Source organism: Sebastes fasciatus, chromosome 3 (genome assembly GCF_043250625.1).
Source record: "Sebastes fasciatus isolate fSebFas1 chromosome 3, fSebFas1.pri, whole genome shotgun sequence".
Taxonomy (NCBI): domain Eukaryota; kingdom Metazoa; phylum Chordata; class Actinopteri; order Perciformes; family Sebastidae; genus Sebastes; species Sebastes fasciatus.
This window is the reverse complement of record NC_133797.1, coordinates 37,107,253-37,121,063: the sequence shown is the minus strand read 5'-3', so window position 1 is coordinate 37,121,063 and position 13,811 is coordinate 37,107,253. Positions and strand designations below refer to the sequence as shown.

General features: G+C 40.8%; 1 protein-coding gene across 7 annotated transcripts in view; it reads right to left on the bottom strand.

Moving 5' to 3' along the window:
• Nucleotides 1-1,438: 1,438 nt before the first annotated feature.
• The window catches only part of tmod1 (tropomodulin 1), a 32,987-nt gene continuing 20,614 nt past the window's right edge, over nt 1,439-13,811 (bottom strand). For 5 of the 7 annotated variants that reach the window (XM_074630708.1, XM_074630707.1, XM_074630710.1 and 2 more), the window contains 7 exons: nt 13,353-13,442; nt 10,938-11,068; nt 10,442-10,549; nt 9,851-9,994; nt 8,587-8,731; nt 7,008-7,107; nt 1,439-4,179 (listed from right to left, as the gene is read on the bottom strand). In XM_074630708.1, the coding sequence (XP_074486809.1) occupies nt 4,161-4,179; nt 7,008-7,107; nt 8,587-8,731; nt 9,851-9,994; nt 10,442-10,549; nt 10,938-11,068; nt 13,353-13,442 (737 nt within the window). In that variant the 3' untranslated portion in view covers nt 1,439-4,160. The remainder of the gene's footprint in view (nt 4,180-7,007; nt 7,108-8,586; nt 8,732-9,850; nt 9,995-10,441; nt 10,550-10,937; nt 11,069-13,352; nt 13,443-13,811) is intronic. The other 2 variants (XR_012593335.1, XM_074630711.1) reach the window with 2 other exon arrangements.

Genomic DNA, 13,811 nt, shown 5'->3' with positions numbered 1-13,811 from the left:
CACAACACACACACACACACACACACACACACACAAACACAAACACAAACACACAGTGAGTTTGGCTACTGGTTTAGTTACACAGGGAAACCAGACCTGACGTGATGCTTGATTCAGTTCTACTTGTTGTCGGTTTAGATGAGAGAATGAGCCGCCGAGCGTTTCGGCGCGACGTGGAATGCCATCGAGCAATAAAGGATTATCATGTATGTTTCTGCCTGAGATTCAATAAAAACTTAAAACCTTGTTCACAGACATTAAAAATGTGTCTTCTTTTGTTCTCTGCAATGTTTGGTTGGCTTTAAAACGGAGGTGAACTAGAGACCATCTTGGGACGGGATCACACCAGCTGCAACGCCCCTCCTCCACTTTCTACCCCCTCTACTTCCGGCACTCTTGCTCGGACCACGCCCATCTTTGAACTCGACCTTCATTATGACCTCAACTACACACCTGTAAAGTTTCATGACTGCATCTTGCACGATTGTGACTGTTCACCTGACAGGTGACCTGCAGAATCCATCTGCATTTCTCAGTTTAGGGAGATCTGCAGCTTCATCCCACTGAATGCACAGTTCATAGACAATAATGCATCAAATAACATGAATTTCAGATAACTTCCACTTTACTGACAGCTTTACAGAAAATATTATACGATATCCAGAGCATTAATAGAGCAGCAAACAACAATTTGCTATGTAAAGATATAGAGTAGTAATGTCTACCTGAACAGAGAATGAAGTCTCTCTCCCTCTCTGTGTGTTGTAATCTGAGCTTCTCCATGTTTTGGTGACATCGTCGGGACGGCCGTGCATGCTTTTAGTGCACGTTAGGGCTGCGCGATTTTGAGAAAATATCTCAACAACCAGATCTCAACATGGCTGCCGGGTCACAAACTTTCTCATTTCACAGCTAAACAGTACACTACAAGATGATTCTGAAGACATTTGAGGAGAGAAATAGGCATTACAGTAACAGAATATTGATTCATATTTGATCAGCGCTGCCTAGTTTGACTGTTTGATCGGAGTTCGCGACTGATTGACAGCTGATCAGAGACTGCAGGCTCCAGCTCGGCTCTGATTGGTTGTTTTCCTCCAGTCTGTGAAATCTTGCAGATGCCATTAGGAGCACCAGAGGAACATGATTACCTGTCTCATGCACTACTGTCAGGATATAGTGACCGTTTTATAAGAATAACATTTTAAAATCATATTTGCTCCAATTCTACCCACGGCTGCTTTAAGTTTGGATCACTGCATTTGCAGCTGTGCAGTTAACAGAAGTGCAACACTACTGTTGGTCTGAAGAGGGCGATACAGGGAGAGACAGACACTCCAACTGAACCGTGCATTTCCTCCATTTCGCCACCGAGTGTCACTGTTGTCTTTATGAGAGAACACTGCAACCAAATGCAATGAAAGTTTAAGAACTGAGACATTATTTCAAGCTTTATTTATTTATTTATGAAACAAAAATTCAACCAAAAAAGGTGAACTATCTAACAAAACACAGAGTCAAGCACTAAGATATCAGAAAAAACACTAGACAGAAAAAAAAAGAACCAGACACACACACACACACACACACACACACAAAGACTGTGAGTGGCAGGAGTCCACATCCTCTTTTTGGCTTTTAGCATTATTGTTTTACAAATGTTTACATCCATGATTACCATTTGTTGAACAACACCCACAGCACTGACGAGAAAGTAACAAAGCAGTGATATTAAATAACATTAAAAGGGTTATCTAACCCTTAAACATGCCGTCAGTATCAAGGATGGTACAGATTAAAGGGACTGTTTGTAACTTTTTAAGTGTATAAATGTACCGGGTCGGGACACATGCGCGCTCGCATATGCGCGTTCGCATGTGTGACGTGAACGCGCGCTCACTCCACACTGCAGAAGAGTTAGTTTAGCTCTGAGAGTATCTAGTGATACTCTGGACGTTTGGGCAGAAATAAATGCTGCAGCTCCTCCAGACCAACAGAGGTTTCCCGTGTCTTGTGAAGTGACGGAGCTCTGCAGAGAGACACGTTGTCTTCTCGTTACCGACCGGGTGCCAGTGTCTCCCTGCTCTCTCCGGCTGCGGGCGGAGAGAGCAGGGAGACACGCTGCAGAGCCCCACTACCTCAGCCTGCGCTGAGGCAGGAAAAGCCCACACTAGGATCAGCAGTGATTCATGGAGAGACCTTCGTCTGGTCAGCTAACATTACTGCCAAGCAGGTGAAATATAGAGTGATATTGTGGTTTTAGCTGACGTGTGTCGCCTCACTGTTTTGAGCGATGCTCGTTCAGGTGTATTTAGAGCGAGCAAGCACGAGCCCGACGCTGACTTTCGTTGATTTCACGGCCACAGGTGTCGCTGTTAACAAGCATTTCTGAAAGTTACAAATAGTCCCTTTAAGGGTCAGATTAACCTTCGACGCTGCAACTTGGAGTTTTTCTTTAAGCAGAAAAATCCATTTTCATCTTAACAAGAGTGCAGACCATTTAAGGTGATTTTTTTTGCCGGAGCTGTTGTTATTTTCAGACAGCAACATATTAGCTCTAGTTCCTGGTTACGTAGCAGCTAACCCTCCTTTTTCCTCATTGTGCTGTTCGTTTGAATTAATTTAATACACAGCAGAGTTCATCATTACCAGCATGTAGTTGGAGTTAAACAAGGACATATATCACAGACGTGTTTTATCCTCGACGAGAAGAACATCTCCGTGGTGAACTCTTAAAGGATCCATCCAGTATCAGAGTGTCGTAATATTTCAGATGTTCGCTGGTTGATTTAAGACCCGTCACAGCTAAAACAAGCATTTTTTTAAAACTGCAAATAGACTGTTTTATTTAAATAAAAATGGATGGATTTGTGTAATCTGACAGCTGTAAAGACATTAGAGGTTTCCTGTGTCTGTGTCTACCATCCGTTACTGAAATAATCCAAACCTGTAATAAACAGTACCGACCGTTTCGTATTAAAACCACACGTTTGAGCTCCAGTAAATAAAAATAAAACACAAAACAATCAACAAATCCGACCTGGTTGAAAGTGTAACAGAAGTCCATTCAGATACTTTGGGTTATTATAGTCTGATTTACACGATGGATTGTAGACGGTAAATTCTCTATGACAACGTGGGATATTTTACAGTGGGGTTCATAGAATATCTAATGTCGGTAAATAAATCATTGCTCTGCAGGGACTTCTAATATAAATGCTGGGTAATATAATAAGTGTAATTAGAGTTTTCATTTACGGAAACATTTTTACACAAGTTTTTACACTATCCAGCACAATCAATCCGAGATATTTAGTATTTGAATGTCTTCTGACTCGTTCCCAGGTCCGTCACAAATAAATATATATTCTGTATATAGCAACGAAATCTCACAGTAGCCAGGTTTATAAATCTATCTGTCCATTACTGAAGAATCTGTAGAGCTGTAGAGTCACTAAAATACCATTTAGACCGAATAAGAATCAGATTTTCATGATCGGGTTGAAATCTAATATCACGGTATTTCTTTTTTTTTTTCTATCAAATTAAAATGGCACATTGGCTTTGGTGTATAACTGGTAGAAAAATACCTTGTATGTCACCTTGAAGCAACATCAGAAGCTTTAGGGAACAACAGTAATGACAGCACAACTCATTTACAGCATAATAATTAGAATAATTAGAATTCATTCAACTCATCAATAGAAACAGGGGTTTCTAAAAGTGTCCTGTCACCTTTTCAACGGGCCCTCGTTCAATCCCAGACCTCCGGCCCCCCTTTTGTTAAGGACTCTAGACCCTTGAGGAGATATTAATGGATTCATGGTTCTTACAAAGAGCGACAGCACATGTCCACGCCTGGAGGTCAAAATTCAAACTTCAGAGCACAAAAATAACATGCACTGAGAGCTCAGAAAGACACTACTGATCGATGGATCCTTTAATATCTACTAAAAAATAAGAGTCTGGAAAGTAGAAAGAGTTCAGAGAGAACCTGATGTGGTGGGCGTATAGTCTCCTGAATACTTCGTCGGAGGGTGTGTGACGCTGGAGACGGTTACAGGACGGGGTTTTGGAAAGATGGTAGGGGTCAACGGAGGATTGAGGGTAGCCCTGGTTTCTACACATTCGTCCGACACTTAGGGTAGATGGGTCCTCCCTCAAGCCTTCTCTTTCTTACTGGAGATGGAAGGACACAGGAAGAAGAGAGGGAGTGAGAGATGAAGGAAAAAGAGGAGAGGAGGAAGGAAGGGAAATAAAGAGAAAGAGCAAAATTAGTAAAACAGACAGTGGTTCATCATCATCAACAACAACAACTTTAGCTAAAGCAAAGCAAAGTTGGCCCGCTTTATTTGCTTTAGAAGAGAGAGGCAACTGAAAGACGGTAACAGATTTCAAAAAGCAGGACAGAGAGATTAAAGTTTGTCTTCCAAGTGGCTGAAAAAGGGAAAAAGGACAGACAAGGTAAGACACTGATAAGAGCAGAGACTGTCCCACTACGGTCCTGGGACAAAAATGAGGTGAGAGCCCCAGCTGACCCCTTAGTTAGTGATCATCATTAATTCATTTGTGGTAACTTGATTGAGCCTAATTTTATTTAGCAAACTGCACCATGTGATGACAATATATATATATTGGAACTAGAAGGGCCGAACTAAGTTAAAACCAGATTTTAACTTCTTAAAAGAGTACAATCAAAATCAATGCAGCAGCACCAAAGATTTCATCTTTTTTTTTATTCAGGGTATTCCTCTTCCTTGTCAAAACCTGGTGCCTACATTACCCACAATGCAACTCAACCATGTACAGTTCAGTCAGATGAGGCCTTCAAATGAAACTCGTGAGCTCGTGTTTACAACATGGGGTGTCGTGTACGCGATATGCTTCAAGTGGTTAAGTCGCGAGAACATCGCTGCTAAGCAACGGCAATATTAACGTTACTGTCAACGTCTAGAAGCCACAGAGGCTAACAATTTAGCAAGCTAGCAAGTGGGAAACATAATGCAGTAAATGCATTAAATATATATGAATATCAACATTTTCCTAAGACTTATTACAAAATCACAAAGAAAAACAAAATATGACTAAAATTACAATATTATTCACTTATTATGCACCAAAAAATGTACTTCCAAGGCCTCCGCCATTTCTTACAACGTCAACAAACGCGTCACAACTCATGAACTCGAAGCTTTCGGACTCTTTCTATTTACGAGGTTGTGAATACGAAAAGAGGGGGGCGTTCATATGGACTCGTCTGGAGAACACGGTAAACACAACCCCATTTGAAGGCACCAATTGCTTCGGGTGTGTTATACTCGTAACGGCTAACGCTAGCCTCAAGCGGAGGTGAGGAGCAGCTCCTGAGGTCTGGTAACACCTCACTTCTTTCTAACTCCACACCCCCAGATTGTTTCTGTTTCAAACAGCAAGTGACATCACTTGAAGCAATTTATCAGACATCACGCAGCTCTTTTTAGTGCCACAAAAGACTTTATACAACTTTTTTTCACATATGTGGTAGTACTCCCCAAAACCTGTAAACAGTTTATACTGTATTTTAGTAGTACTTAAAGAAACATATCTGAGATCAGATTAAATCATCACCCCAGAGTGAACCTGAAGACCCAGGAGGACAGTTGCCCACTTTGCCAGGTTAACAATCCAGTTTAGGATAAGAAGAGCAGAAGAAGAGTAGAAGTGAGGACAGAGGTCGAGTAGAGGAGGCCGAACACCTCCAGACGATGCAGGAACAGTAGAAACAGCACGTCAGGAGAAGAGAGCAGTCAAATGAGTCAAACAGGCCAAAGAGAAACATAAATAAAGTGGCCAAAGGATAGATTATAGCACCGATTTATTACTGGGAAAGTGATGCAGAAAACAACAGATGAAGACCAGGAAGGTTTCTGCAGCCAGAAGAAGATGGAAATCCCAAAAACGACAATAGCCAGCAAGAAAATAGGACAGTTTCATCCTGTGTGATCAGATTTCAAAGACAGAAGTGGTATATAGTGGGTGCTGTTGTCCATCAATGTCTTATCTCTTGCTATAGGACATATGACAGAAGCAGAGTTCAAGCCTCCCTTCGGCATTTTGTCTGTCTGTTTTGGGAAATGAATCTTATCCGTTAGGGGTGGGCGGATCGATGTGAAAATATCAATACTACCGATACCTACGTCTCGCTTTGAAGATCGATTCTGGCGTCAATAGGAGCGATGGACATGATGGCTGAAGAAAGAGGAGCGTGTTTGTGCTTTTTTTTGTAGTTATTTGCACAAAATTTTTTTTTAAATTATTCTCAACAAATAAATGTTTGCAGTTTGTTTATTAAAAAAATACTTTTTTGATGTTTGCACATTCAATTTACAAAAATAAATATATATATTATTTATTATTTGCCTTTAAAAAGTGTCCTGTTTTTTTTTTTGACATGCATGTGAGAAGTAATTAAGCAACATGAAAGTACATAAACAGCTTTTAATTATAAAAACCTGGTATCGGATCAAAACCAAATATTACCTCTTATCTCTTTGTTCTTCTGTATTTCAACAGTATGGGTTATTGTAGTCTTACAATAACTTAACTAACTTATCATTCTTTTACCTAACAAGGTTATTTAACAAGTCTTATTTCCCTGTTTCTGGACCATCCAGACTTCAGTGTTGTTGATGCCTTGTTGGACACAGAGGTTTCTTCTTTTGGGAAATGTAAAGAAATTGTGACGATAAAAATATATATATCCTGACTCTGGTGGGGACCAGAGAGCAACAACAGCTTAATGTAGGAGACAATGTGTCAGTGGTCTCTGCCAACCAGACAAGATGAAAAGAAGGAAAGTGCTGATAGGTGCTGAGGAGAAGCAACAGAAGCTCTCAGAGGAGGATGACAGGTGGTGGCAGAGGTTTCCAGCGGTCTGGAAAAGAGCCAGGCGATGTTGGCAGAAGAAATGCGAGGCTGAGCGGTCAAACGGTGCAGTGTTTCTTTCTCTCTTCTTTTTTTTTTTTTACTTAGTCTTGGACTTGAACTTTTTCCCGAAGGCCCTCTCCAGCTCGGGGACAGACAGAGTGAGGGTGAAGGAGCCGTCATGCTCTGACCTGATGACTCGAGCTTAAAGGAAAAACATTATGACAACATTATGACACGTGTACTTCACTTCGAGTGGTTTGTGACACGATACGAGCCGACGATGAAACCATCTGAACCAAAACAGCCCATGAACTTTATCCAAATGTAATCATGACTCTGAAATTAACCTCAATCCTGTTTGAGTGGAGGTGAAGATGATCGCTTCACACTTAAACTCACTCTCTAATAAACCTAAAACTGGTTCTTAGGTTACGTTCAAGAGCACTTGTAATAATTCTGTGAAGCTTATAAGTAGGGCTGCCAAAGTTAACGCAATAATAACGCAAATTCATTTTAACACCACTAATTTCTTTCACAATTGATCTTTTGGCTGTTGTAGCGGGCTCAGAGTGAAGATACTGGTATCATATGAAACTAGAAAACTGAAGGAATCCATTGTCACACTAGCTTGTTGCAAAGGAGGATAAATAACGCTCCAAACTTGCGCAAAATTTTGAAAGGGTTCCCTTGACCTCTGACCTCAAGATATGTGAATGAAAATGGGTTCTATGTGTACCCACGAGTCTCCCCTTTACAGACATGCCCACTTTATGATAATCACATGCAGTTTGGGGCAAGTCATAGTCAAGTCAGCACACTGACACACTGACAGCTGTTGTTGCCTGTTGGGCTGCAGTTTGCCATGTTATGATTTCAGCATATTGTTTTATGCTAAATGCAGTACATGTGAGGGTTTCTGGACAATATTTGTCATTGTTTTGTGTTATTAATTGATTTCCAATAATAAATATATACATAGATTGGAATAAAGCAGCATATTTGCCCACTCCCATGTTGATAAGAGGATCAAATACTTAACAAATCTCCCTTTAAGGTACATTTTGAACAGATACAAAATGTGCGACTAATTTGCGATTCAATATTTTAATTGATGGACAGCCCAACTTATAAGGTTACATTTTTGTTGAAACTATCAGAGAGGAGTTGATTCATCTAAAATAATTATTAATTTGTGCATTTGCATGGTAAGAACCACTTCTATTTTGTTCTCTCTCTCAGACTCTTTTCTTAGTGCTGATGTCATAACTTAAGAAGCCTCTGTTGTGATTGGCTGGGGCTTTCTGGCCGTACTACTGAGTTGCCGGCCGATGATATCACTCTGATTCTTCTATTAGAGTCTGATAAAAGTAGAACCCGAGGAGATATAGTGAAGATAAAGTGTCGGCACTGACGCACGTAACAACCAACACTGCCAAATGTAATCCTCCTGAAAGACTGTTGTACGAGTTACACTACATAACTAACACTGTCGTACAATACAATATGTACTAGAAATGTTATCAGTTCATGAACTTTTGTCATGCTCCCTTTTCAGTTTCTCAGAGCAGACATAAACTGTGTGTGTGTGTGTGTGTGTGTGTGTGTGTGTGTGTGTGTGTGTGTGTGTGTGTGTGTGTGTGCGTGTGTGTGTGTGTGTGTGTGTGTGTGTGTGTAACCCACCCAGGTCGTTGTTGTTCATCATGGCGTTGGAGCCCCGGAGGCGCGGCCCCTGCTGGGTGAAATGATATCCAAACCTCAACAGCGTGGTGTTTTTCTCCAGCATGCTGGCTATCTCCATCTCCACCTTGTTGCCTAGCGGCTGGCTCTGGAGTTTGGAGAGAGTGAGTGTGTGTGAGTGTGTGCGGAGAGAGATGGAGGAGGAGATACAAGAAGAGAGATGTATAAAAGTGAGTTGATTTGTGATAGCGAAGTGGAAACCATCGTGGGGAAAAAGAGACAAAAAGACGAGTACACAAGACGTCCTCTCCACAAACGGTGCCGCTACGGATAAGGTGGTGATCTCCATGGCAACAGAGGATGAAAGTAGCAGGGGGTAACATTCTTTTTCAATTCCGGTTTTATATCATTTCAGTCAGTCAATGGAGCCAAATGGCAAAGGAAGGAAGCCGGGATCATTCAACGAGTTGAACTAGTGAGCGAGCGGTGAGTCACAGATATACAACTATGCTCCGTGACACATGACAATGCAATCAGGGAGCATTAGACTGAAGTGGCAAAGACGGCCTGTGTACACTACCTGACACACACACTCACATAGTGAGTAAGTGTGTGTGGCTGCGTCCACATTACAGGGCTCACTGCTCTATTGTGACCCATATATGACATCAGTGTGAACGGATATCTGACTCACATGCAGCCAATAACGTCACACACATGCACGTTAGGAGTGTAAGACAATATCAGAAATATAGAGTATCATGACATTATGTTTCGTGATACTGTGTTAACATAAATGTCAGTATATGGGTGCTCTACAGTTGTAATGTCGGCCCATTTGACCACGGTGATGAAAGTGAATGTCCGGCTTGACCGCACGTTACCGCAATACCATAACGTTTCCTGTCCATGACAGAGTTAGCATGCAGCTTTAGCCGTGATGTTTAGCTCTGCTTTTCCCGGCAAATGTGTGAAACCTAAAGTGTTTCCATACTTTACTGGATGTGTAGTGTTTACCACTTCGGTATTTAAAATGTGAGGGTGCAGGTTGTATCCACGCAGACCCTCCGCCGTTTCGGCTCTCTGCGGTTTGTTTTGGTTGACGGATACGGAACGGATATGATGTCACGTTACTCAGACTACAACAATAAAAGCGTTAACTTCCTTCTATACCTCCACATAAACTCAAATGAAGCAAATATATCAATTCTGGCATTAAAAAAATCAATTTCAAAATCGTAAAATCGTAGTATTTATGAGTTGGTACCTGATTGTCTATCTTGAGCTCCTGTAGTATGGTGTTAAACTGCAGTGATTCTATGAGGAACAGGATACCGGTCCCTGTGATGAAGTTGGACTCGACGTTCAGGCTCTTCAGCGTCGTGTTCACCTTCAACATCTCTGCCAGCGCCTGAGGAAACAGCACAAACTGTATCTTAATTCACTCATTGCTTTGCAGCCATTTGCTCTTTATTCCAAATGACTGGATGACAAAATGAGGAACACATCATCATACAGTGTGATTGTAGGGCTGCTTTATGCATAATATGTCTTTTTAGATAGTGCAAATGTGCAAAGTGGTAGAGGGATGATATGCAGCACAAGATATTGGGAAGATCTTAAGCACACATTAGTTCCATTGTCACTATAACCAACAACAAACACTCCCCATATAAGAGGATTTGCACTAAACTAACTCAGGTTAAACCCTGATAAACGTTAGAAGACAGAAACATGTTAATAATAGAGTAATACTATAGCAAAGGCTGCCCTGGATTTCAGAGAAATGGAGCAATAAACCAGTAAAATGGATTATTGTGCAGCATTTTGTGTTAAATGTTACAGTTGTGAGACTTACAAACGCTACGGGGTCGTTGCTCCTGGTTCCTACGATACTAAACCTCTCCACCACCGTGTTCTTCATCAGAGCGTCGGCGTACGCCTTCAGAGTCTTGATGGGGATGTTCTGGGTGCAGAAAAACACAAACATTACAGCTCGTGAATGCTTTACAGTTTGTTGCATTCATTATTTACATTTATTTATTCTAACAAAACAGAATTTGTCATTAAAGGAATGTTCACACAACATTTTTCACAATATGGAAACATTACTTTTTGCTCATGAAATGCCAAAAATGTGTTTCACGAAATAAAACGTTGTAGTGTGTTGTAAAGAAATGAATTTTATGCTCTAAAATGAATTTCATATGTATTTTTTGTGTGACAAAGTTGAGTTTTCTCCAGTAGTGAGTACTAGAAAATACCATCCAGGACAGACGACCATAAATAATAGAGTGGAAGATGTTTTATATAAGATTTACAACTTGGTTATGTTTCAGTTAAAGCAGTCTTACTTTGATGTTGTTGAGGTTGACCTCCACCAGGTCAGGGTCGTTGCTCTTCACTCTCAACAGGGTCTCTTCTACGTCAGTGGAGTTGGGCTCTTCATCGGGGACTGGTTTATACTGGGTGCACTGGATCACACCTACAACACATTTACAGTACAATCTCTCATACACGGCAACTAGTCTCCCTGTTTAATCAACATTAATTTAAACATGTTTGTAGCCCTTTTCCCCGCTCGACACAAGTCTTCATTAAGAGTTGAAGACTGCCAGACTTCACGGACACTGTGAGCAGTTTTATCTGGATAGCTGACAGCTTGGGACGCTCTTAAAGACTCATCTGTCGACAGCTTTTGCCAAACAAAGCACATCATTCAATACGGTTAAAGAAAGTGCAACATTTTCCCACAGTCACATTAAATATGACTCTGGATTAAGGGGCTCTCTGCTGGTTTAGAGGTGAACTTTTTATAGAGGAGCAACATGTCGTCCTAGCACAAACAGCGAACAAAGCACACCAAACCACACTAGGTTTTTTGCATATTTTAGACCTAATTGTATAGCAGTTTTATAGCAATCATTTTCATATGTTTTGAAAATAGATATTTCTTTAAAAGGGCGGCATGGTGGTGCCGTGGTTAGCACTGTGTGGAGTTTGCATGTTCATCCCGTGTTAGTGTGGGTTCTCTCCGGGTTCTCCGGCTTCCTCCCACAGTCCAAAGACATAGGTTAGGTTAATTGTTGACTCTAAATTGCCCGTAGGTGTGAATGTGAGAGTGAATGGTTGTCTGTCTCTATGTGTCAGCCCTGTGATAGTCTGGTGAACTGTCCAGGGTGTACCCAGCCTTCACCCAATGTGATAAACTTATCTTTAAAGTACAGAAATTCTCTGTTACAGATTGTGAAATGGTCTGGTAAACTGATTGGTGAGTCACAGCTTAACCTACAGTAGGGTACCTGTACACCAGACAGTTAAAACGGATAAAAGCAGAATCCGTTTTAAATGATGACTCCCACCCTTTGCACGGTGAATTTCAGCTCCTTCCTTCTGGACAGAGGTTTAGTGTCCCAAGGTGTAGAACAAAACGGTATAAAAACAGCTTATTTCCAGCAGCCATCACTCAGATGAACAAGTTGTAGCAACACTATGTATAGATGCTATAGAAGCAACGCTTGCTTATTTATTTAATTATTTATTTATTCATATTTAATTCATTGTATTTTTGTGGTTTTAGTGATCAGTGGAGCCTTGAGCATTCTTTATCATGTTTTTTTATTGTCTGTGTCTGTAAAATGTGTATCACGATGGATACCTTGTCCTTTTTTTTTTTTTTTTTACTGCAAAACAAATTGACTTACGGGTACGAATAAAGTAATCTGAACCTGAACCTGATTATGTAACTCAAACAAGTTTCAAGTCCCTTAATATTTATTTTGTATAGTAGGGAAATGAAGATAAAACAGAACAGTTTAAAATGCTTGGCAGAAGTATTGTTTAGATTTACCGGACTAATAAATGTGTGTTTCATTTCATGTACATAAGGTTGTTTTAGTAAGTTATAAAATCAGCTTGGAACAACGTTTTGGTCAGTTAATATAATTTCTGTAAGCCTACAGTAAGATAATCAGGTAAATAATAATAATAGTGGGACACTATTACTGAAGTATATTATGGATCGCTCTTCAAACATGCAGTATCAGATTTGGCAAAAGCAGCAGAAGGATTTCAGCAGGCGAATCAGAAGTTTATAGCCGGCTGTCTTTATGAGAGCCGGTCATATTTGGAAGCGAGATGCTCGAGGCCTCGGTCTCTGTTTAGAGCCGGAGGAGAATCTATAGGATGAGCCACCGAGCAAGATAAACACCGGCTCATTAACACGTGTGTGTGAAGTAGTTTACACTGTGTAGTGCAAGATGAAGGATAAACAGATGAATCATCAGTTATTCCTGGAGGAGCTATAGGACAATGTGTGAGTGTCTGCTGTGTACACTTAGTATTATCTATTGAATCACTTTGTACTTGTGTAGCTATATTTGTGCTTGCATGGAGAGCAGAAAAAGACTGATTGTCTTTGGTAAAAAAAAAAAAAAAAAGAGACATTCTGCCAACATGAGATCATTTCACTTGATTCCAGTCCAACTCAACATTTTTCTTAAATGAGGTGATTATTTTCCTACAAACTAGTTGAGTGATTTGCTTTATTTTAGGATACTTTTACTTGTTTCTTGAACGTCGCTGCATCCAAAATGCATCTGTGATTGAACCAAGTGAAGACAGCTCATGCAACTTGCAGATTTCAACAAATAAAAGACTCTGTTACGTAAGTTTTAGTACATGTGTGTGTGTGTGTGTGTGTGTGTGTGTGTGTGTGTGTGTGTGTGCGTGTGTGTGTGTGCGTGTGTGTGTGTGTGTGTTTTACGTACTGTTGAGGCCTTGCTTGTTGACTATGTTGCTGCTGGCCAGGGCTTCATAGTACTGCTGGTTACTCATCAGGGTGTGCATACCGAGGATGGCTGCAAGACAGTAAGAAGACCGAATGAGGATGGAAAAAATGAAGAGAATGAACAGAGGATCAGAGAGAGAGAGAGAGGGATGCTGAAAAAGAGGCTGTAGATTTAATGATTGTCTAGTTACAGTGCACCACCATCAGTGTTGGAAATTAACTCTTTTGTCCACCTGCCACTGTGGTTGGTGGATTAAAAAATCTGCCAGCCGCTTGCATATTTTACCAGCAGTTGTCTAGTGGCTGCCTGGTGCTAATTTCCAACCCTGACCACCATGCTAATACAGACAGCACATCAGCACTTCACAAGCAAGTCAAACCTGACACTCTCAACGATCAAGCAGTTGTACAGTAGTATGCTGTAAAGGTTTCAGTCAAT